We start from the raw sequence: 25,541 nt of genomic DNA, 5'->3' as shown, positions 1-25,541 counted from the left end.
TTCAGGTCCCAAATTTCGAAAAAATAGCAGGGGAGACTCTCCAAATCCCCTTGCACCATTGAAAAATGATTAAAATTGCATTTTTGGAACTTCAATTCAAAAAAACTTACTCGAAAAGCGATTGAAGAAACCCATTCTCTTTTCTAAAGGTTACCAAAGATGACCAATAGTCGCAAGTTTACAACTTCAATTTTGAGAAATTTCCAGGGAAGTTCCCTCAAATGTTCCCTTACCCAAATCCCACAAAAACAACAATTTCGAAAAATGAAAAGTTAGAGACCCCAGATCCGTCAACTAGGTTCATTTTGCTGCTGTTTCTTGTTTTCCGCAAAAAACTGCAGTTATTCGCGGTTTATAACAATTTTTTTTTTCTGTCACAAATAGTGCAGAAAAAGAAAAAATAGAGTTAGTGTAATATTTTTTGTCATGCTAAATAGATAAACAGTATACAGTAGAAGTAAAATAAAAGCAAGCAATAACAAAAGAACTTCCAAAAACTGAAGTTGAGATTAAATAAATAGCAAGAAATTAAACATGTGAGTTACAAAAATCTACTAAAAGTCATAAATGTGCTTCCTAAAAGAGAGATTCATGATTTTTGCATTTTTGATACAGGAACTGAAATTAGCAAATTTTGGTATCTTCCTCCCCCTCGCATTTATTGGAAGTTTTGCGTTTACAACTACATTTTTTTTTTAATTTTCAAGCACTTGAAGGTGAAATTATTTTTTTTTTCAAGTCCTTTTTTTAGGACCAAATCAGGATTTTTTTTTTTTTGCCCCCCATTTGGAAACTCCCCCCCCCCCAATAAAGTGTGGGCTTTAAGCTGAACCTTGTTTGGCTTGCAGGTAAATCCAACTCTGCACATTATGCATAACAACTTCTCTTTGATATCTTGCATAACTTTTTGAGTTGTAGCAAAAAGCAGTCACGCTTCACGTGAACGAAAAGTTGCATCAGAACTATAGTAACATTTGCGCAGCTACAACGTACTTCCCTGCGCCATTCCTGCATTTCATTTAGTTACTGTTACTACTATTTCTGATTTCAGATGCCAACAAAAACAATAAGTTTTGTTAAGTTTAAAAGTGTTATTCTCTATATCTACTACAACTATACTACTTTAAAAAGTCATCAGTAAGCATAACTTAGTTTATACCAGTTACAACATGATCAGTAGCTGATTTACAGGACTAATGGCCTGTCAGAAGGCATTTTTTGAAGCCCATCAGCGATGAACCGAATTAATATTTTTATGCGCCTTTTCGGATCCCCTTTGAGGCAGTGGTTGGGGACCTTTGCTAACTGTGACACTGTAAATTCTCCGCACACTTGAATTTTAAATTGGGAAACATAGATACTGAAATTGTTCTTATCAACATTCTGAGGTGTGATCTTAATACATTTTAGCTGTTTTCAAAAATTATTTAAATCCAATTAAAATTAAGTGGATTTTTTATTGCCAAAATTAAGTTTTATGTTTAATTCATTAAAGCAGCAGATTTGTTACTTATAATCTATATATGTACATAAAGGAATTTGCTTGTGCATATGTTTATTATGCATGTACAAAACCATACCATTGGAGTGAAAGTTTGCACAAAATGTAACCATTATCTGAAAAAGCTAACATACATAATTTCCTTTAAAAACTAATACTAGTTTTGTTTCCACAACAACTTTTAAGTAAAATTATAAATTTGAGAATGTCTCAACTACAAAATGTCAAGTTATACCATTTTGAATTTTGCTGCATATGACAGCCCTCAAAAAGTTTCATGGAAAAAGCTTCAAAACGATTAGAATACTTTTAATATATTTTTTAAGTTGTTTTCAATTCTAAAATAGAGTTAGATGTTTAACTTCTTAAACTGGATGTTTATCAAAACAAATGATCATCTTATTGGCTACAAAACACTTTCTGTTAAAAAAAAAAAAAAAATGCATGAGCATTCATTTTGAACTGAATCCAATAATCTAGTACAAGGTGTGCTGGGTGTTTTAATCCATTGTGCTCCTAAATATATAGATACAACATTATTCTGAAATATAATAATTACTTTAGAAGCTCTATAAATTGTCAAAATGCCTAATATTTCAAAGGCACATTTTTTATACACTAATACAAACTAGAATATGTGTAACAAATCAGAATATGATCGTCATTTTCCCCCAGGGGAATGAAGGTATATGGTACTCAAGTTATAATCCACTTGAAAAGCAACAAAATATATACTGAAATACAGATGAGATATATAAACCTTATACTGAGACAGGGGGAGGAGGCAACAGCTTAACATTCATAGTTCGTATGTGTTAGTTTCAAAGACAGCACTTCTAAATTTCTGAAATTTTCTTTTCAAACCTCTTTTTTCCATGTTTCAAGTAATCTTTTGTCCCTCCTATGTCCTTCAGAAAAAAACAGTATAATAGTGAAAAAATGATTTTTTTTTTTTTTTTTTTTGAGAAAAATATAATGAATTTTTTTAATAATTATTGACAGAAAAGTTCAAAAACTCCATGGAGCTCAGCATGAAAGAAACAAATAGTATAAACATATTAATAGTGAGTGAAATACATGTTTTTAATTCAAATACTTCTACCTGTTTACATGTATTGTAATAACAGATACATTGCTGAGATTGAGGTATCGACTCACTGCATGTTTTCGTAAATATGTTATTTTAAGTACAATTGCAATTATCATAATTATAATACAAAATTCCTATATTAGTACTGTTCAGTTTGGTATAAAAGTAGGATTGATTGCATTATCGAATTATTTCAATTTCTCTACAATAAATTTTCAAGAAATCCATAAATCTGCAGAGTAGATGACTACATGATTTTCAATTAATTCAATCATGAAACTTTAAAAGACTCCATTCCACATTCAGAAATAATTTAATAGCATTTGTTATAATTTACAGTTCTCTTTTATTTTACATATTATTCACATAGTATTATTCACATTCAAATTTCAGTTAAAGAAAACAATCCAAAAATTGAAAGAGAAATCACAGATTGAAGATTTCGTAAATAGCAATCATTTATTACTTCTTAAAATTCAAAAACAAACATGTATTTTGAAGGAAAAAAAATCACCAGTTAACAATAAGCATTTACTTTTTTTGCAAAATAAGCACAAAAAAGTAGTACTGAAATCCAGTCCAAAACTGAAATTCTAAATTTAGAGAGTTAAATTACAACAAATCAAATATCTCAAGACAACACGTATTTGATGCTTAAAACGAGTCACAGCAAAAAGGAGCAATATAGGCAGCTCAAGTAGGCAATCTGGATATGGCAATGATTTATTCCAGTACATAATATGTCTACACCTTGTCTTAAGCAGCGTCCAGTTATTGCTGGGAGTGTCAGGATTGCAAGAGAAATAAATGCTTCGAAAAAAAAGGTAGGATGTTAAAGTTCATTTGTTTCCCTTCTGTAAGAAAAAGAAAAAGGAAAGAAAACACATTAAATAGACAGAATAGAATGAAAATTTATTCATAAAACTTTTATGTGAATAATTTTCTGTCTCCAGTATTGTAAGCATTTACTTACATTTTGAAGAAGATAAATTTAAAATTTTTCTTTCTCATTAACAAGTATATCTCCTTTAGACAGAAAAGAAATAAATATTTACAAAAAGTAAAAATAAGTTTCTTAGAATAGGGGACCAACTCCTCCTTTTCTCCAGAAATTTATTTATAATATATCTTTAAATAACCTTATTTCTGCTCAAAATACAAATTTGCTTTTTTCTAGCTACTCATTTTTTTTTCTACAAGAAAATAGTGAATTCATTATATTTCACTGAATTTTCATGATTTACACTTTAAGGAGTGATGAACTTATTTTGACCATTTTTCGAAAACGTCTGTATGTCCCTATGTATGTGAACTATTTTTTGTTGCCCTTCTAACTAAAGATTGTATGTATAAAATCCCCAAAAATATTATTACCCTACATGAACAACTAGTGCTAGCTAGTATTTGCAGGGCCGGATTTGGAAGTGTGGAGGCCCCGGGGCAACGAGGGAGTGGAGGCCCCTAATCAGGGTTCGAAAAGATCATCATATTTTTGAAAATATCTGATACTTTGATATATATCCGAATATTTCGATATATATATATGAATATATCCGATATTTTCGATTTTTTTTGACCCGTGAAAGTTAGGATATTTTGTAAAAATTATATTGTGGGGGCCCCTTTGTTGTGGAGGCCCAGGGGCAGTAGCCCCGCCTGCCCTCCCCTAAATCCGGCCCTGAGTATTTGATGTCTATTTCCAAGAAGAGGGAGCATGCAATCAAGTGCTCTTTGTTAAGCATAACTGCTATACCTCGAGGACATAAAAATTATAATATATGCAGATCTCAATCGCAATAAAAGTACAACTGAACACTTTCTTGGTAGACCTTATTGATATAACTCGAAAAGTAACGCAAGAATTCAAAAGAAGAACTACTTAACAGACGGACCACAGATAGAAACTAATGCAAATTAGGTTTTACACATTTTTGGAAAAAACTTTCACCCTTTTCTAATTATTTACATGCATTTATACATGTTGAATTTTCAGAACACTTTTGCATTGTATACGAAACAACTTAATGTTTTTTTTTTTTTTTTGTTTTCAGCTGGTTTCAAAATTACAATTATAAAAAAAGGCAGATAGATGCAAGGTATTATAATTCTCAATAAAAATAGTTAAATATAAAGCTTCCAATTACAATTTTATTTATGATAGATAAGGAAATTCATTTTTTATAAGAAATATTATTAAAAATAAAAACAACAAATTAAAAGAAGAAACCGCTTCTGATACTAAGACTATTTTAGAAAGAAAGGAACATTTATGGCAACTTTTAAAACAGATTAAAACTTAATTCAGTGTCAGATTTGAGTTTTTAGAAATTTAGTGACATTAGCAAAGAAAAAATAATAACTAAATAACAAAACTTGAAATAATTATGCAGAGGTCAGCTGCACAACCAGTAAGTAGAAATCTGAATCACTCAGCAAAAGTTTTACAGATATATTTCAGGCATGACACATACAAAACTAAAAGGCTATAAAAGAAATATTAGTATGGTTTTACCTAAAATATGTGTCAAAAGTAGAACAAAAGAAGTTTCATTTCAGAATTTACGATGATCATTTTTTTCGGCGAAGAATACTTGCCAGCAGTCTAAAAATTAAAACATTTATAAAGAACCCACATTTTTTTTTTTTTTTATCAGCACTAGCAATGGAAAACTTCCTCATGCAAGAAAACCAAAAACCTGAAAATTATTTTAACGGTATGGCATTAATTTGAAAAACATAATAAAATCGTACAGCAATAGTTTCAAACAAAATTCTCTTTGCCCCCACAGAGAGTTAACATTTAGCCAGGAGAACAACTTTGAATTTATCAACAGATGATACTGTTAACATCCAGCAGCATAAAACAGATAAACACAAATTTTGAGGTTTGTACTCTAGTTTAACTTTACGTAACATTACTTTACCTACATAAAAAATAGAAATAGAAAGAAAAAAAAACATAAAATTAGAATGACTGAATTAAAGTTCAAAATCTTAACTATCAATGAATAAGCACCACAGTAAAAACAACACTGCATAGTATTATAATCATAATGTACAACATTTCTTAAAAAGTTAAGAAATAGTTACATATAAAAAAACAAACATTTATAACAACATTCTTTAAACTTTTTAGTTCAGAGATTTTTGCAATTGCCGTATTTTCTGGTGCATAAGACACACCTAAATACAAAACCCATCCAAGAAACTTTTATATAATTTTCCTAGAAACAGACCTATATTTTTAAAAATATATTTTTTAAAATGTCACAAAAATATCTGATCAATGCTAATGGAGTTGACCTTTAAGAAATTTACAAATGTCATGTCAATGCCATTTAGCTACTTTTGTAATCATCTTAACTTTTCTGTTTTTTTTTTTTTTTTTTTTTTTTTTCTCTCTCATCATAATAATCTGCAAACAAGAAAAAAAATTCTGATGTGGACGTCACACTTCTTCCTTAAATAATACATGACTGTTAATAACACAAAAAAAAGTGCGTACACATACTCATATATACATGCTAGAAGCAATGCTTCCTAAATTAATAGCTTTTTAGACCTTTTCCTAAGCATAAAAAGTATGGCAAACATAAAGAATTGGGTATTTTTCCAATTTCCAACTTGACTCATTTCAAACCTTAATGATCCTTTGCTCATTGCTGTCATGCAAAAACAAAGTTACATAGAAATTAATTGCTTGACGATATCATATGTTGTTTTGCCTATTAAATGCACTTTAAAACAAAATAAGCCTTTAAACAAGACTAAAGTCCCATCCCCTCCACTTTAAGATAAATTTTTAGGTTTAAAAAAAAAAGCATTTACACCAGAAAACATGGCACATCTTTAAAGACAAGATGATAATAGATAGCTTTTACAATGCATGCTATAATTTCATTTTTACACAACTTAGAAAATACCTAAAAAGAAATTATCTGATTTTATACATTATACATGCTCAACACAGCATTGATAGTGTCAATAATATTCAAAAAACTACAAATAAATTGTCAATATCAAATTTCAGTTTAAATAAACAAAAAACGCTAAATAAATGTGGGACTCAACTCCTGATGATTCCGATCCCCTTAAATCACAAACAACAAAAAAGACATGATGTTAGAAAATTTGAACAGCCATTATATTACTACAGGAGGTAATGTGTTTTATGAGTTATTTTTATTTATTTATTTATTTATTTATTTAATTTTTATGCAGTTATGATGAACTTCAGAAATGTTTTTAAAATTAATTAATTAGCAGCTAAAATATTCAATGAAAAGGATTTAACAAAAGAAAACATAAAGCATTTGGTCAGAGCAACAGTAGGATATCTTAGTGTTATTCCTGGGTTTAGATGTGTTACTGTTGCTCTGAGGCAACGATTTATTTTCAACGCTATTAAAATTATTGTAAAATTTGAATGAGTTTGTACAAAGTTGAATTAAAAAGGAATATTTAAAAAATGTTACACAACCTCCCAGGCCACTGTGCTTCTTTATCTGTTAATGGAACATATACAACCCCCATCAATGCACTTCTTCTTACAGTTCCATCAGTAAGTTTTTCAATCTGTTCCAACATCTGATTATGTCCTTCTTTACCAACTGGAACAATCAGCTTTCCCCCAGGTTTTAACTGATTCACTAGCTATAAAAAATGAGATGAATTTAAAATGGAATAACAAACCACAATCCTTTACATGTGAGAAAAAACTTATTTTCATCATACATTTGTAGAAAATATCTACAAATAAAACATAGCAGTTTCTTTTAGTTACATGAATTAAAGTTTATGAATAAAATATTTTAACTTGATACCCAAAGAAAATGCAGTGTACTACAGCAAGGGTTTGATAAGTGGAAGCCGCAGGGAGTGTCAAGGGGTGCCACGAAGTCTCCATGGTATCTATACTATATGTTGTTGTTACATGCGGCTTTATTGGAATAGTCAATCCATACAAGTTTAATTATGACAGCTCAGGTATCATAGTCTGCCCACAGATTATACGGGATTGGCAAACATCGACTTAAGATGAGTCAATCTGAATGAGGGGGGAAAGGTAAAAATTTCATGCGCATATTCTGCTCATTTGAATGTGACTCTGCTTAATTTAGAGGCTAACATACAGCTGCAAAAGCTGACAACCCTGAAGACTAATAGATGAATCCATTTCTGCCTGTAAACTGGATGTTTGCCTTTCCATCTTGTCAGTGAACAGGCTGTAAGAGTACATACGACAGCAAAATACAAAAGCAATTAATATGAGAACTAGAGCAAATCAACAAAACAACATGAGAAAAAGGAATTTAACAGCAATAAAAGGAACATAAGAAAGGAAGACTTTATAAAGAGTTCAGGTAAATTATGGAGTTTTAGTATAGTTTGCTTATCTCTCCTTGTTTCTAGGACTTTTTGTCAAGTTTTGAACATGTAAAATGTTCTGTATTCATAATGCCCGAACTATAGATTAGGCATATACAGTAAAACCTGTAAAGTTGACCACCCTTGTAAGTTGACCACCTGTCTATGTTGACCGCTTTTGTCAGGAACGGAATTAGCTCTATCTCATATAATGAAGGAAAACCTCTGTAACTTGACCACCTCTCTATGTTGACCACCTGTCTATCTTGACCACTAATGTACGCCAAATTTGGTCTGGAGTATTGTAAAAAACCCTTTGTAAATTGACCACTTGGTTTATTTTTTTAAACTTTCTTCAGAATATTATTTTATTTTATTATTTATTTATAATAATAATGATAATAATAATAATATATTTTTTTCTTTGATAGCTTTCAAAGAATGTTTTTAATGCTTTGATGGCATACTAGCATTTTACTAACTAAACCCCCCAGCAGTATAAAGCTTATGCTGCTCTTTATTCTACAAACTTTGTTTTTCATTTGTTGTTCTATTTGAGTTAGCTTTTTGTACTCTGTTCAATGAAAATGGGTGTCAGTATAAAAGTTCAGTCTTTTCTTTCGGTTGCAATATGTTGTGGCAGCACAGGAATTCTGCTAAAAAGAGCAGGTCCAGATCTATACATTTTGGGCCCCCTGTAACAAAATATGTAGGATCTCTCCCTAGTGGCCAGCAGTGTCTATTTGTAAAACGAATAAGCCTTAGTGCTTTTTTTTTTTTTTTTCCATTTTTTCAGTTTCTAGGGCCGTTAGCTCCTTTAAGGACGCGGGCCCCTCGCACTCCTTGCACGCAGATCTGGGCCTGCTAATGAGTAATGAGTAAAGTTACATGTTTCTGGTGCAAGGGATTTAGAGATAGGACATTTTAATTTTGCCTTTATGAACTGGGAGAGTTGAGCTTGTTGCTTTTTGTGCTATAAGCCAGAGAAGATTAGCTGGCATATATGGAATTTCTGAAACTACATATAGTTAAAAACAAGGGAAAAATAACAAAAGTGTTTGAATAGTATTTTTAATTATTGTTTCACTTTCAATAATGTTAAACAATGAAAGTGAAGTTGAACAGAAAGAGTAAGGGTGAATTCCTCAAAAAAAAAAAAAAAAAAAAATGGAATACATGGTGCAAGAAATGACAAAAAAAAAATACCGCCCTTTATAAGTTGACCACCTGTCTAAGTTGACCGCCAAAGTACTGCACCGCGAGTGGTCAACTTACACAGGTTTCACTGTACTAGATGAAAAGATGCCTATGTTACTCAGATGTTTGGCCATGCAATCATGGTCAGCTTTTAATGTGAAGATTGCCACAGCCTTTTTACGAGACTCATGCCAAAACATTTTCCAAGCGTCTTGGATACTAGCCCATGATTTACCAGATGATTCTGTTGCATGGTCAGACTTAAGACTCTGTTAATCTCTCAAATATGTGCTTTTTAAGTCTATGTTCCTTTCTTGGCTAGTGAGTCACCTTTTCATTTCCAGTAACTTCAACATGTGAAGGGATCCAATGAAAACTGATTGTTTTATTCAGGGGTGATTGTGACTCCATGAAAAAATACCTGAACTTTTTTTCCAAGAAGAAAAAGTGTTTCGAAGGGCATCTATATACACACATTACCTGTATGCACACATTATTTATGTACATAATTCTTTGCTGGGGCTAAAACTCGAAGTTTTAATTGGACTTAATACGTCCTTGTGCATGGAGGGAATTAAATTCTTTTAATTTTTCTCATTTCTTAAAATTTTTCAAAGAATGTTTAATTTTCCTCCACTATATCTGAATCCTTAAAAATTAATTACATTGATTTACTAAAAGTACATACTGTCTGACTACAGATTGTATGGAAAGACAAACATCCGTTTTACAGCCAGAAATTAACGAATCTATTATTTTTTAGCGATGCCAGCTTTTGCAGAAGCAGAGTCTCATTCAAATGAGCGGAATAGCGGCATCAAATTTTTACTTTTCCCCCTAATTCAGATAGATTCGTCTTATCTGGACGTTTGAAAATTCCATACAATCCGTGGTTAAAGATTTCAGAATTAAATAAGTTTGGGGCAATTGGGGCAGCATGTATTATGATCACTGTGCAATAGGGCTTGGCGATATCTGAATTTTAATACCACGATATATCGCTTTCTAAATATCGATATTTTTGATATATATAGTTGGTTGGTTGGTTTACTTATTTTTTATGGCGCAAGAGCCCTTGAGGGCTATACTGCACCATACGATTTTTTAGTTTAAAATTTATACATAAATATAAAATCAAGATATGATAAAAGTAATATTGTTTTGTGGAGAAAGGTATAAACATCAGAAGTTTAAAACAACTAATAAAAAACTTATTAACATTAAAAACTTTTAAAAACGTATGAAACAATAGGTTGTCAAAGAACCTTGTTACTCAAGAAAACAAACAAAATTACATTTTGACGATATTAAATTAAAAAGGAGAAGCCAATCTCCTGGAGAAAGGAGTATAAATTGCGATGGGGTGGGTCTCCCAGCAAGTCTTTCAAAGATGGATTAAAATCGTTAAAATATTTAAAATGAATTTGATTAAAATTTGGGCAGCTGCATAAAATATGCAACAGTCTGGTTGACGTTACATTTGATACAAGTTGAAGCTGGTTCACGGCATAAGAGGTATTTATGGGTGAACCTCGTATGACTGATGCAAAGACGAGTTAATAAAACTTGTTCTCTCCTGGTAAGTTGTAATGATGTGAAACCTATAGTGAAGGGCTGGATCGAATGCAGTTTATTTTGGATTTCTGAATTCCACGTTCGCTGCCAATACGTGTTAAGGCTTACAACAATGGCATTTTTACTATCATCGAAAGGTACACTATTATCGACCAGGATACTTGCAGCTCTGGCAGCTGAGTTGGCAGCCTCATTGCCTGCAATGCCCACATGACCAGGTATCCAACAAAAGGTAACTTGAAAATTATTTTCCATAAGCTTTTGTATAAAAGATATGACTGGATGATTATAGGATGGCTTTTATTATTGCAGTGAGTGATGGCTTCCACTGAACTCTTTGAGTCAGTGTATATCACCCACTTTTTGTAACCGGATTGGGATATTGATTGTAGAGATGAAAATATAGCTTTTATTTCTGAAGTAAATACCGAACAAGATGTGTTTAATTTTTTTGCCGTAACTTGATCATTAATTATTGTGGGAAAGCCGACGTGATCGTTTGTTTTTGATCCGTCAGTGAAAATGTCTTTATAACCAGAATATTTGCTTTTGATCTCATGAAAGACTTGTTGATAAACTGTATCTGCAGTAGTTTGTTTGGGGAATTTTGATAAGTTATTGATTATAGAAGGTATTACTTCGCACCAAGGTTCAATTAGTTTTGTTGTGGTGACAGTTTTGAAATCTGGTAGCTGCAGGTCTAAAAGTACCTGACGCATTCGGATCCCAAATGTTGGGGTCATCGAAGGACGGTGCAGAAATAAAGCAACATTAGATGGATTAAAAATATGGACATGTAGTGGGTGATTGGTGCAAGGTTTAGTTTTGAAGTAAAAATTTAAAGAGAGTTTGAGGCGTCTATTGTTTAAAGATTGTTCGTGTGCAAGGATATGGAGACTATTGATAGGCGAAGTTCGAAATGCTCCTGTGCAGATGCGCAGTGCCTGATTATGTATTGGATCCAGAGCTTTCAGATAGGTTTTTGCAGGGAGCCATAAATTTGACAGCCATAATCAAGCTTTGATCGTATCAGAGCCCTGTATATTCTTAACAGAGACTCTGTATCAGCACCCCAAGAAGTGTTCGCTAAGACTTTAAGGATATTTAATTTTAATGAACATTTCTTTTTTAACTCTTGTATATGCAGTATAAATTAAAGTTTATTATCAAGTGTTTGAGCGTATCAGAGCCCTGTATATTCTTAACAGAGACTCTGTATCAGCACCCCAAGAAGTGTTCGCTAAGACTTTAAGGATATTTAATTTTAATGAACATTTCTTTTTTAATTCTTGTATATGCAGTATAAATTTAAGTTTATTATCAAGTGTGAGACCGGGGAATTTTCCTTGATCTCTTACAACTATTGGTTGATTATTGAGGAGAAGATTTGGATCAGGATGAAGGCCTCTTTTATGGCAGAAATGAATACAGAATGTTTTTTGAGCAGAAAAAGTGAAGCCATTTTCTTCCGCCCATTGGGTTACTTTATTGATTGCAATTTGAAGTTGTCTTTCAACGATACTCATGCTCGTTGATGAGAAAGAAATTTGAAAATCATCTACGAACATGGTACCTTTTACAGTGGGAGGCAATTGGTCAATTAAGCTATTGATTGCTATTATGAATAGAGTTACGTTTAGGACACTTCCCTGGGGTACTCCTTCTTCTTGAATGAAGGTATCCGACAGAACAGACTTGACACGTACACGAAAAGAACGATGTTTCAGAAAATTGGAGAGAAAAATGGGTAAATTACCTCGCAATCAATATTCGTGCAGGGTTTTGAAGATCCCATACCTCCAGGTACGGTCGTATGCTTTTTCAATATCGGATATATATATAGGTTGTTAAATTCATTTTATGGGGGGGGGCTGCAAAACCTATTACATAAGCATCTGCAACAGAGAAAAGCCATAGGCCATCTTGGTGAATAAATATTTTAGCAATTTATTCTCATAATATAGCTACAGTAAGGATTTTCATGTGTTTGTGTCGGAGGGGGGGGGGGATCATGAGGAGATTATACCACAGAAACTTTGAGAAATTAATTTAGAAGAATTCAAGTCTTTTTATTAGTGGGTGGCAATTCTTGAGGAAAAAGGGGGCTGGGTAAAATTGAGGGGTGCCATCGCAGTCGCGGGGAGTGGGCACCCCTAGTTACATCATTTGCATATTAAGATATGCAACAGAGAAACGCTATTGGACATCTTGAAAAGAAAATATTAAGGGGAAAAATATCAATTAACCCTCCTTCCTCCTCTTATCTAGCCTTTATTCCATCTCCCACCTCAGCTGTTCTTCAACAATTACCATGGAGATTGCAAAATATGACGGTAGCTTACACTTTATACCAAACGAAACGTCTTCAATTTGGACTTTCGGCTTTTCATTAAACATCAACCTAAATTTTACAAAAGTGGGTTTTCTGAAAGTATAAGAGTTCCGGTATTTTTGAAGAGGAAGATACCGGAAATCAAGATGAAAATACCGGAAATCCGGTAAAATACCGGAACACAATCACCCCTGTTTATTATAATTGAAAAAAAGTTCCAAGGTTTCAATAATGTCTGAGATGATCCGAGTTTCAGCTTCATGATTTTTACAATCTGGATGACTGCTTTGGAATCAACTAGAATAACTACCTTTGAGAAACAACTGATCGTTTGCTTAAGATTCCCCAGTGCTAGTTAGATTGCAAAGATATCTGCATCAAAATCTCACAGAAGCACATTGGGAAAAGAGTTTACTGGATACATTGGGCCCAGAGCTGTCTTGTATTTTTCAGCTATCTATGTACACTCTTGTCTAGGGCTAGGCGATATACCGATATATCTTAATATATCGATATATATTTATTATCGCGGTAACGATATTCAGATTTCAATCCGTTGATATATCAAAGAACCGGACTTAATTAAGAACTAATTGAAATATATTATGCAAAATAACAAAAATCAACATCTCCCGATCATAGACCCATGCCACCAATGACCTCTTTGTTTTTCCTTTCGCTTATTAAAAGGATGCTTGCATTAAAATTAAAAATTTTCTTCTCCAGAAAATAATTATTGAAAATTCATAATTTATAGCACATTTTATGTTACTTTTAATAGTTTACATTGAGATAAACATTCAATTCTGTTTTTGGAAATTTTGGTCTACTTCCTTCTTGGGAATGACCAAACATGGCGACTAAGTGACAAATTTAAGATAATAAGTAGATTTTTGAATTTTTAGCATAAAAGTAGTTATAAATAATTAATAATCCTTAAAAACTACAATTAAGACAAAACAGTCAGTTTTAACACAAGTGTCTAAATCAATATGAATTTTTTAAAAAATTCTTATGATAAAATTTTGCATTTTACAGAAAACAATTATGAGTTATCCACACACACACACACAAAAAAAAAAAAACACATTTTGCGTTGTCTTCAAAAGTTTGCATTGCAATAAACATCCAATGGCATTTTCAGAAACCTTGGTACATAAAAAGTATTGTGTACTTCCATCTTGTGAATGACCAAATATGGCGGCTACGCCAAAAATTAATAAATAATTTTTCTTGAGTTTGTAGCATGAAAACAATTTAAAAATAATAAACCTTCATAAAATTACAACTCAGTTGAAAAGTTTTTAGCACATTTGCGTCCAAGGCAATTAAGATAAGACTAATTTTTAAGAACATTTCATTTCTCAAGAAAATTACATATTTAAAAAATTAAAAAAAAAAAAACAATTTGCAGCACATTTTGCGTTACTTTCATTCGTTTGTAGTTAAAGAAAACATCCAATTCTGCTTTAGTTTTGGAAACTTAGGCTTTTAAGCATCGTGTGTACTTCCATCTTGTGAATGACTAGGATTCCCCCCCCCCCCCAAAAAAAAAAAAAAAATGCACACACATGAGCATCCTTTCTGTGGCTATTATTATTAGAATAAATTGCTGAAATATTTATTCACCAAGATTCCCGATGGTTTTTCTCAGTTGCAGACATTAGGCATTGCATTTATATGCTTCTCAATCCCCCCCCCTCCCCATAAAATATTGAATTTAACGACCTAAATACATTGATAGTATCGATACTGGGAAGCGATATATCGCGGTATTAAAATTCTGATATCGCCCAAACCTACTCTTGTCCATTCTAGTTCTGGGTAGTCCAGTTTATGTAACATTCATTGTGTTTGCTTCAAAAATTCTGTCTGTGTTTCTTTCCAAATCGTTAATATCTAATTTGTAATTGATATTTATATATTCAAGGGGCTTAGCCATGATTTTGTTACAATTGTTTGTTTTTATCGAATTCTTGTAGTAATTTTTTTAAACCTTTAGGGGAGGAACATGAGTTTTCAAAGTGCTTGGTTTGCTTTTGTTCATCCATTTTGCTCTATGCAACGCTTTCATTTTACCAAATGTACCAATTGCTTCTTTCTTGATTTCAGTCGTGATTGGTGGGTTAAAAGTGTAAGTCTGCATAGTTGTTTTAACTGCTTCTATGATGAGTCAAAGAGCTTTGTTCTGGGCTCTTTCCAAAGAGTTAATCTTCCTCTGTGTGGAAGAAACAAACACCTCACAACCATATTTGAAAATACGTTTAATATATGTGTGTAAATTTTATTTCAGGTAGTCTATAAGTTTCCCCATTTGGCACCGGCTAGTCTTTTCAAAATTGAGGTTCTCTTCCCGACTTTTTCGAAAGAGATAACTAAGAGAGATTATTGATTGCATCAATATACATATATGTAATAGACAGGGTATCTGCTATGTTTAGGGTTTTCAAATCTCCGACTTTCCAAGATTTTACATGACTTCTGCTTGTAACTTTCCTTTCCAAAACTCAGAGAATGCAATGTTTTCAGAAAAAAACATACAGTTTTCACAAGAATTGCCAAAATTAGTGTTCTGTGAATATGTCTGTTAGTTACTTTTTTATATTTTATTTACTCAATTGGCATTTTTCCTCTTTTTTTAGCGACAAATTATACAAAATTAAATTCACTGGTGACAACATTTCTCTGTGTGTGACATCATATGTTCTGTTTTATTATTCAGTGACAAAGATCAGCTGGGAAAGATAGTACTTTGATTTTGGGTTTGCTTGACTTCTTTTTTTCTGCAACATTTACTTTGGCAAATCAGAATTTCGTTAACAATCTATTTTATTTGAACAGAATTTTGTTAAGGATCTGCTTTAATTAATCAGCTTTTATGAAGTGTCCACTTTTATTGATTGGTAATTTGTGAAGAGTCACAAACAGACCCAATTTTCTTCTGGTCAGACTGCTGGTTGAAATATCAATACAAATGACATTTTAATCTGCGATTAAATGTCAATTAACAAAGGATCAAAAATCAATTCATTTGCATTACATTCAAAATATTTAAAAAGCATTTACTCATCAAAAGCATATTCTAATATTTTTATTATCATACATCAACATATTTGAAAAGTTGAGTCTTAAATTCAAATCTATTACAGCTGAAAAATAAGCATTATATGCTGTTATTAAATCTAACTTACCTCTTGAGGTAATTCTGGAGCTGCAGCTCCAACATGTATAGCATCATAAGGAGCTCCTTCTGCATAGCCTAATCTACCATCTCCAACTACATTAATTCAGAAATAAATAGTTAAATACCAATTATTAACAGGAAAACTATAGGTACAGCAGAAGATTATGCGTTAGGAGTCTTATAAAATAAAACATAGTAAATTTCACATAATATATGGTATATAACAGGGATAAATTTAAATTTTCCAGTAGCCAGATGGCAATCAGAAATAATTGAATGTTGAGCCATGGTCAGTTTTCTGTGAAAGGGAAATCAGTAGGTGAATAGTGTTCAAGCACCAATTCACCTCTGATACATATATAAATATACAGGGTGAGCACAAATGATGTACCTGCTTAAAAAAAATCAAATTTTGAAACTACTACGGATTTACAATAAGTGATACATGAATATAAAGAGAAATAAACAAAGGCTTTTTTTGTTGTTAAAAATGTTTTATATATGCGACCTTCTTGTTACACAACAAACTTACAATCCATAATCCAGTTTGTTCCATACATTTTGTAGAAACATTCTCATAATGATTTGTAATCAGGATTCGAAAATATCTTGACATCTTCGAAAATATCCGATATTTTGTTATATATCGGATATTTTCAATTAGCATTAACTAAAGTCTTCAAAATAATTAATGCATCCTCAAAATCACTCTTTATTTTCTTACATTGTTATTACAATATGTAGACCTAAAATTAAGGTTTCTCTCATTATTTATATCTAATATTTCATTTCATTCTTTTATTTTGTCAATTTTAATGAAGTTAATTTGGTGTTAGCTGTTTTCCTCAATTTTCTTCTGTTAGCTACTTTTACAGCTATATGATTCAGAAATAAAAATATGCATTAGTTGCTGCAGTCATAAGACATTTTCTTTCTTTTTTTCTGACCAACATTTAATGTTTTATTAGGCACTTTTAATATGATTTAAAATTGTGTCATTACTAATAATAAAAAGGAATATAAAATAAAAAATAAATATTATATTACTTTCCTGTATTAATGATGGATTAATACATCATAAAAATATAGTGCATAACTTTTTAGTTATTTTTAATAATAAATAAACAATATTACTATGGTTAATATAATTTTTATATTGAAAATACCGTAGTTGAAAAAATAAATATCGAAAATATCATGATATTTTCAAAATAAAAATTGGATATATATATCATGATATATATCGGTGAACCATGTTTGTAATACTGCAGAATAATGTAGTACCACAATGTCAAAAGTTCATAATGCTGCACAAATGTATCCGTAAAGAATGTCTTCAACGAAATCCCCATAAAAAGAATCACACAGCATGTGCAGCAAACTAGATGTTTGTTGATAAGATGATTGCTGCATTGCATTGCAAAAGGCATATTGAACATTTTTAACTGAAAAAAAAAACTCACATATTTTACTTTAAACTTGTGTATACTACTTATTGCAGAGTTTGTGCCGACTTCAGTAAAAAAATTTCCAAAGAGTCCAGATGAAAATCCAGAGTCAAAAAAGGTTTAAGGAATTACTGTAAAGCTGAACACACAGCATGTGCAATAGAACCTCATATGTTTATTTAATTTAAATGAGGGTAAACCAATCTGCTATTCTTGCAATGATTCACTAACACAACACTACTGTACTGTGTCATGTATGTCAAGTCAGTTGTATTATTTCCACTATTTTTACATGTGGTAAAAATTTGAAAACGTGGCAGCTTGAAGAATTATAATTTGTACTAGATCTCAGAATCAGAATCTGTGCTAAAACACGTTGTTAAGTATTTTCTTCACTTTTTTGAATTTTTTCAAAAAGTCTTCGCAAGCTGCTGTTAATGCTCTCACGTCCCATGGCTTGACCGTCCCTGATATATACACATAAAATGAATTGTCTATGTATAAAGCAATTAAAATTGAAAACAATACAAAAAATAAATTATACAACAGAATATGAAATTTACTGCCATGAGTACTTAAGAATTAAATAAGTCTTTTTTTTTCTTTTTTTTATAGAAATAAGTATGCCATAATGAAAAAGTGACAATGCAACAAGATTTTCTGCAAACAACAAGATGTTTCGGAACTTTTTCTTGATATCGCTCTTAAAATAGACTGAAGTATAGTCTATTACAGTGTTCAATAAATCAAAAGCATTGTAGAGTGCATTGCAGAAAGCATAACTTGCACATGCTTGGAAACTATGTATTAGCATTGTGGTAGATCATCAATTAAATAAAACTAAGAATGCAAATTTTATACGACAAAAATAAATATATAGCAGAGCATAAACTTGATTTCTTAAATCATTCTTCATATTTTTAAATTCTAGATTTTTTTTTATTATCACCATTTTAATTCCTTCAAACGTAAACTCACCAACTAACTTAACCCTTCCGCTTTCAATGAGACCTGGCTGATCTTTCTTCACATTTTCAATCGACATATTTACTAGATTTTCAATATGATCTATTCCAACAGCCATACCTTTCTCACCAACCTAAGAAATTAAATAAGATTTCAAGATTGTTACTTTCAAGCATATACATCATTTGAATGCATTAAAACAAATATAATACAGAATAAGGAAGTTAAAAAATCTGAAGAATCATTTACATAATTTTTTGTACTGCATTGCATGAAACATCAAACAAAAAATCTTTAAATTGACAATTATTTCAGTAAAACTAAAAAAAAAAAAAAAAGCTTTAATTTGGTTCTGACAAATTAAACTTTTTGTAATCAAGAATTGTAGCCAGATGCTTGTTCTATGTTTTTAAAAATTAAAATTTTGCATGAAACTCAGGTTACCTCTTTAGAAGTTGCATTTAATTCATAACTAGCTATACCTGCATGGTAATGTATGTGCTGAGTTTAAAAAAAGTCCCTTGAGTTAATAAAAATCTCTTCCCTACGTAAACAAAAATTCTTTTGTTTGACTAAAATGAACATGACTTTTAACCTAGGATCCAAACATACTCTGTGTAGTATTAAAATTCCCTATATAACCACAGCTGTCCCTCACAATCCTCCCTCACTTATCCCTACCCCCCAAGAAAAAAGAAATAAAAAGATCCATTACAACCGGAACAAAGCGTCTTCTCTAAGAAAAAAAAATTCAACAAAAATATGCATTGCAATTGGAAATGAACAATGCTCTCCCGTTGCAAAAGTTCCCATTTCAGGAAAAATAACAGTACCTACCTACAATATCTGATCTTGGTTGTAATATAGCGTTTCAAAATAGCAAAATGGCTTAGGTTTAGTCTGAAAAGTTATTTTCAAATTTGTGGTCTCCAAATGCAAACCAATAATATTATAGTCAGTTGCTTAGTTACTGAATTGAGTTTATCCAATCACGTTTTAATTTTGTACCGAATTTCAAGACTGTAGGTGCTGTACTGTAGATGCTATTAGAGATCTCCTGACATTACTTTCAAACAGACATCATCTCCCTTATTTGTAGATGATTGAAAAAGCTGAATTTTTTATTGTTCTTTGGCTACGGGATATATACTTGTATTTAACTTCACTTTGCACTGAACAATAAGTTGAAATAAATATAAGTCATTTTACAGACGTAATTGGTTTCAACTGATCTTCAAGAAACGCCCTTATATAGAAAAGACATGTCTTATAAAATTTCCAAGTTAATTCATCAATTACTTTGAGTTTTGTGGTTTTTCAAACACATGAATTCTGCATTTTTATATAAGATGTGAATGCATTTGTTGCTGTCATTCCCTTGACTACATTTACATGATACTCAATACACATTATATCATAGTAAGAATAATTTTTGAGAAAAGTTTTGAAAACAGAAAGCAAAAGTAAAATATTGAATAAAGCTGCTGGTTGTGTGTCAGACTGCCGACTGTCAGAAATGTAGTATTGTTTTTCCAATTATTTGTTTGCTGTTAAAGTCAGGAATCTTCGGCATATTTTAAAGCAAATGATTTAAAAGGCTGAGTTTCTCACTGTCCCTAGGCAACACACTTCATGCATTAATTCATCTGTCAGACATAACTGTTTTCATTTAAGCCTCGAAGAAATCAAGCCGGAAGCAGCATTTTTAAATATTACATTATGAGTGAAAAGGGCTGAATTTCTTATTGTCCTTTGACAATAGGCTCTTGGAAACTCATTCCTCCTTAATCTGTACATTCTTCATTTCCCTAGGACAAACTGGGAGAATACTCGGAAATTCAAACAATAGCTCAAGCGCAGAGAAAAAATGGAACAGTTCCTTCTGAATATAGACAGTGAATATTTTTTGTAAGTTAAGATGTGGTTTGAAAACTGATACCATTTAACCAGAAAAAAACATATTGTTGACACACATTTAAATACACAGGAAAAACCTAAATAAATACAGAAATACCTAAAAACCCTACTGAAAGCACACAAACATCAAAGATAAAAAATGGGTAAAAATCTGGGAAGAAGGGCACATCCTACGTCACTTTTCCGAGAATCACATGGCTTACAGCAGAAAACTAATCTCCTTTTTACTCGTAAATAACTTTCAAAACATTGCGCTGAAATGAGATATCCTCTAAAGAGATCCTCTAAGAGATCTAAGATTTATCCTCTAAAATGTGTGTCTTTGTGTTCTTTAATTCAGTTATCGGCTGTACTTTTTTTCCCCATGGTAATGGCAAAAACAAAAGAAATTCTATAGAATAGGTGGAAATGTTTTGATGGAATATGAATGCTTTTTTTCTTGTCCGTTGTTGGCAAAAAATGTTACTTTATGTTTTTATGAGAATATATATGAGGTTTTATATGAGGCAGTGAGAAGCAAAGGGATGTAAATGCCAAAATTAAAAATTTGGAGATAACGGTTACAAATAGTAGGTCAGCCTCTATTCTGTCTGGGGGCCAGAGAGTACTAGTGGCCTTGTTAGGTGCTGTTATACAGCATGATTTAGAAAAAAAAAATTCAATGAAAGTCTACCTAGCTCCGTAACTTTAAACGCGTTTTACTCAAACTTGAAAATGTCCATTTACATCCCTTTGCTTCTCACTGCCTCATATGTTCTTACTTAATTTACTATTTTTAATGAATTCAAAAATTTTCTCGGTGAAAATATTTGCAAAAGCTAATTACCATTATTTGAATAAGCAGGGATTTTTAACATTGCATCTATGGGGAAATATTCTGTTCTGAGAGGTTTTATTCGTATAAGCAGGGTATTCATTTATCCATTACCCGATTAAGCAGGGCTGACAGTACCTCTATTGTATAAACATTCAACAATCAAAAACTGAAATGTATTACCATTAAAGCCATGCATGCCGTAAGGTAGCCACTTCCAGAACCAACATCTAATGCTTTAGCTCCTTCATACAAATTTTCTTTCAGTAACTCCAAAGCATGTGCATGCTAAGAAAAAAAAAAGACCATATATAACAATTCCAAGACATAATCATGTGACAATCATTATCATTACTACAAATGAAGCATTTTTTCAAGATAATACATATATGATAATTTAATTATACAGACATAAGTATAAAATGCTTAAATACCATATGTGGTGCACTGATAGTAACTGCATAGCCAATTCCTTGTGGAGAATCTAAATAAGGATTGTTTTTACAATAATTCACCCTGTCTACAGACAGCATAACTTGCTCAACTTTAGGATCTTTTATGATTCCATTTTCTATAAAAGAAAAAGTGCAATATGAAATAAAAAATATTCAAAAATCATGTTTTTGTAAGAAAAGAAAGTTTGAAATAAAATAATTCAATCAACCAAAAATATGGCTTTGAAAACAAGAAAATTTATCACACCCCAAAAAAAGTTCACTAAAGTGAGAAAAAATAATTTGGACAAGTTTTAGAAATAAGTATAAAAAACTTAAATTTATGTTTCTACACTTATTTTAGCTAAAACAAGTTATTTGCATGTTGAAAAATTCAGATTAAGATTTTTCAGTAGTGTGTAATTATGGGTAAGAATAAAACGGTAATTGTGTTAGATACCTAAGGGCAGAGACAATGCAAACTCACCCACTTCTTGAAACAAATTCTCAAAAATAGTATTAAGAGCTCAATAAAGGTAAAGATTGCTCAAACCAATTATTGCAAACCATCAATTTGGGAAAATCAATTTTAAAATGCTCCACAAAATTGCCAAAAAATGAACTGAATGGATCCTCAAGGTTTGTACAAAATATTGCAAAAAACTTTTAAATTAATTATGCACCAGTCCTGTTTCATTATAAAAGAATAGCTCAGATATTGACATAATCAAAGGTTTAGTAATTTAATGCAATTGTATATTGCAACAATTATTGAGATTTAAGAGAAGAAAAATTATTTTAAGTTATGTGGGGTAAATTGCTCCAGTCCAAAGTGCCCCATAAAGAGTGGACCAACCTACCCCACGTTCTTGGTCGGAAAAAGTGATGTTATGATTTTTTTCTTTTTGAAAAAAATGAAAAAATTACAAATTATTGTGAACTAAAAGAATGTACTTTAAAAAAGAAGTTCAACTTTTTTTTCTGCAATCTTGATGAATAAAATAAAGTTACAGGTTTCGTGAAAATTACTCCGGACTACTGAAATAACTTTCTGGAATAAAATTTGTTCAATATAACTGTACCATGTGATTTTATTACAGGATTTGTAGGACCATAGGTGCTATTTATTGGTCATAAAATAAAAAATATTAATAGTATTAAAATAATTGAGATCGGTCCAACGTCCCCCTCTTTTTTGTTCTCAAAAAGTATATTTTTTCACAAAAAGTAAAAACTTACTCTTTAAATTCTGTATCAGCTCAACATTGTTTTTGCCATGAGATCGCCAAGCCATGGATAGAGGGTATAGTAGGTTTAACAGAGCACTTCCAAAGAAAAACGTCTTTTTGGTGAAAAAACGTCTACATATTTGTTTCAAAAACCTGAAACTATAAATATAAGTTTTCAGAACTTAAATAGTGATGCACATACATATATATGTGTGTACAATGGGATCAAACAGGAAAGGGGATACAGGTGCATGAGCACAAAATTGTACACTTGTGTAAAATAACTCAACTAAACTGTTGGTGTTGAGTTAATCTATTTGTTTTGTAGGACAGTAACCCCTCGTTATATCGCATTTTTCAGGAGACAAAGAAAAAGTGTGATACACCTGAAAGTGTGATATAATCAAGGTCTTTAAAAATAGTTATCCATCCAACACACAACTAAATTAGCAATCCTTCTTTTTGACATGAATTTCAAACAGTTTTGATGTAGTTCACGAATGTACATGCGTTAAAATTTAAAGAAGATTGAAATTTAAGAAAATTTCAGAGTCAGAAGATACAAACATCAAATGGCGAATGAAGATGATCTTTCTTAGCTACCGCGAGATAAGAGTGAGCATTCTAACACCCTCTTTCTTATTCCCAATAAACTTTGATAGTACTTCCAGAAAACTCTTTCGCCAATCCAGAACATTCTTTCTTTCTTAGATGTAAATCTTGATTTGTGCAACGAAGCACAAATCATTTCTGTGCAAAAGGTTAGTCAGAGAAGGGCATATGTTTTCTTCTACTTCGGCCAGTATGACACCTCAATCGTCTCTCGCTCATTGTAAAGGCCTTAGTATCAGTACAAAAGTCAGTTCTCTTGCGACTTTCTGGTTGTATGATGAGCTTTTTGCACTGAAGAGGCTCCACTGTAGCCTTGAAATAGCTATTTGCTGTATCTTCTTGATAATTTGTGTTATAATTATGATGGTTTTTCACTTTAATCATACCTATCTTAAACTGAAATATTTTGCCGGTATATGTATATTTGGACGACAGGAATTGACGCTGCTTTTAAAGAGAGTTCAGAAGAATAGAAGCATCTTCAGTTTGTTCATTAACAAAATAAAAAAAAGACCTCTTCTGAGTAATACCATACATTTTCATAAATGGTTTTAAAACTTAAAACAAGGTTGTTCCTTTTTTAAATTTAGATTAATATTTTTTGAGACAAAGGAAAAGAGCGATATATCCAAAACAGCGATATAACGAGGTGCAATATAACGAGGGGCTACTGTACTAATTTTTATTTAAACAAAGGTGCTCTGCCCCTGCTTGCTAATATGTCAGTGATCTTTCATACGAAGATTACAGAGAACTTCTTTCTTCAGCAGCAAAGTCTGATAATGTTTTGCGAGTAAGGCAAAACATTTTTCCACATCAAAGTTTCTGTACGTTACTCCCCCACTCCCTAACTACTCTTCAAATATGCATAAAACAATCATTGGAAAAAAAATAAACTTTTATTTTAATAATTATTCAGTTTTAGAATGTGTTGTAGGTCTAAAACTTTCGGAAACAGCAACTTAAAATTTTCTAAAATTTCGGATTAAACACCCAGGAGAAATGCAATAAAAATTCCTCCCTTAAATGGACCCCCTGCTGTCCTAAAATTGAGTGAATGCTCAAGACGAGGCACAGAGGAAGATCATGAAAAGTCACACAAATGCCACTCCCCATACAAAATTCACCTAGATTAATCACCAGGTAAAAGTGTCCGGCTTTCTTACTCTTTTTCTGTTTAATGCGCCCCCTATTGCACTCAGTCACCAAAAAGCAATGCTTCCAACATCAGTACCAGTTTTTAACTTGCTTCTTATTGGCTCTCCAAATCCTTTCAACCTTTTTTTTCATTTTGACATTTCACTACGCAGCTATGAAAGCATTCATTCTATAACCCCTTCTCTGTTCCAGTCAGGATGAGGTTGATGCTTGACTGGTCATTGACATGGACTTCAGCAAACGATAGTTTATATTCTAATTCTGTTTGTGTTCTTTTGCTTTGTTCTGAAAAGACGTTGAAGGCAATCTTAAACACGTACGAAAAAATTTCTAGTTTGGGTGTTACAGAATAAAAATCAATCCCCATGCCATTTATTTATTGCTAATCATTTTTCGAATTCTGGAGAAAAATAAAACGAGTATCCAAAGAATCGTCGGCATACTTGTCAACCTTCGAAAAAAAAAACAAGAGATTCTACTAGAGGTATTTAGGTGATTAACCAGCGACATATCACAACAGAATTATTAAATTATGCTTTTAAATAACATAAATAGTAAATTTAAAGTGAAATGGGGATTTTCTGCAGATGTAAGCTAATTGGTAGACGCAAGAAAAATATACTGCAAAGGAAAAACCAAATAATAAGGAGTAAATTTGCTTAAAGTTTTGCACATTCACTAGTCTCTACCAAAAAAGTAGCTACAAAAATATAATTA

The 25,541-nt window shown here is 31.6% G+C and overlaps 1 protein-coding gene across 3 annotated transcripts in view; it reads right to left on the bottom strand.

The window, feature by feature from the left end:
- Positions 1-2,590: 2,590 nt before the first annotated feature.
- LOC129222111 (protein-L-isoaspartate(D-aspartate) O-methyltransferase-like) overlaps positions 2,591-25,541 on the bottom strand; it is a 34,379-nt gene continuing 11,428 nt past the window's right edge. The window contains exons 2-9 of one of the 3 annotated variants that reach the window (XM_054856556.1): positions 23,065-23,213; positions 21,826-21,962; positions 21,575-21,679; positions 18,673-18,793; positions 16,254-16,339; positions 7,072-7,244; positions 5,104-5,193; positions 2,591-3,445 (exon numbers count right to left, since the gene is read on the bottom strand). In XM_054856556.1, the coding sequence (XP_054712531.1) occupies positions 5,160-5,193; positions 7,072-7,244; positions 16,254-16,339; positions 18,673-18,793; positions 21,575-21,679; positions 21,826-21,962; positions 23,065-23,119 (711 nt within the window). In that variant the 5' untranslated portion in view covers positions 23,120-23,213 and the 3' untranslated portion in view covers positions 2,591-3,445; positions 5,104-5,159. The remainder of the gene's footprint in view (positions 3,446-5,103; positions 5,194-7,071; positions 7,245-16,253; positions 16,340-18,672; positions 18,794-21,574; positions 21,680-21,825; positions 21,963-23,064; positions 23,214-25,541) is intronic. The other 2 variants (XM_054856554.1, XM_054856555.1) reach the window with 2 other exon arrangements.

Source organism: Uloborus diversus, chromosome 5, assembly GCF_026930045.1.
Source record: "Uloborus diversus isolate 005 chromosome 5, Udiv.v.3.1, whole genome shotgun sequence".
In the NCBI taxonomy this organism is placed as follows: Eukaryota; Metazoa; Arthropoda; class Arachnida; order Araneae; family Uloboridae; genus Uloborus; species Uloborus diversus.
The sequence above is the reverse complement of the archived record's forward strand: the minus strand, read 5'-3'. Positions and strand labels throughout refer to the sequence as shown.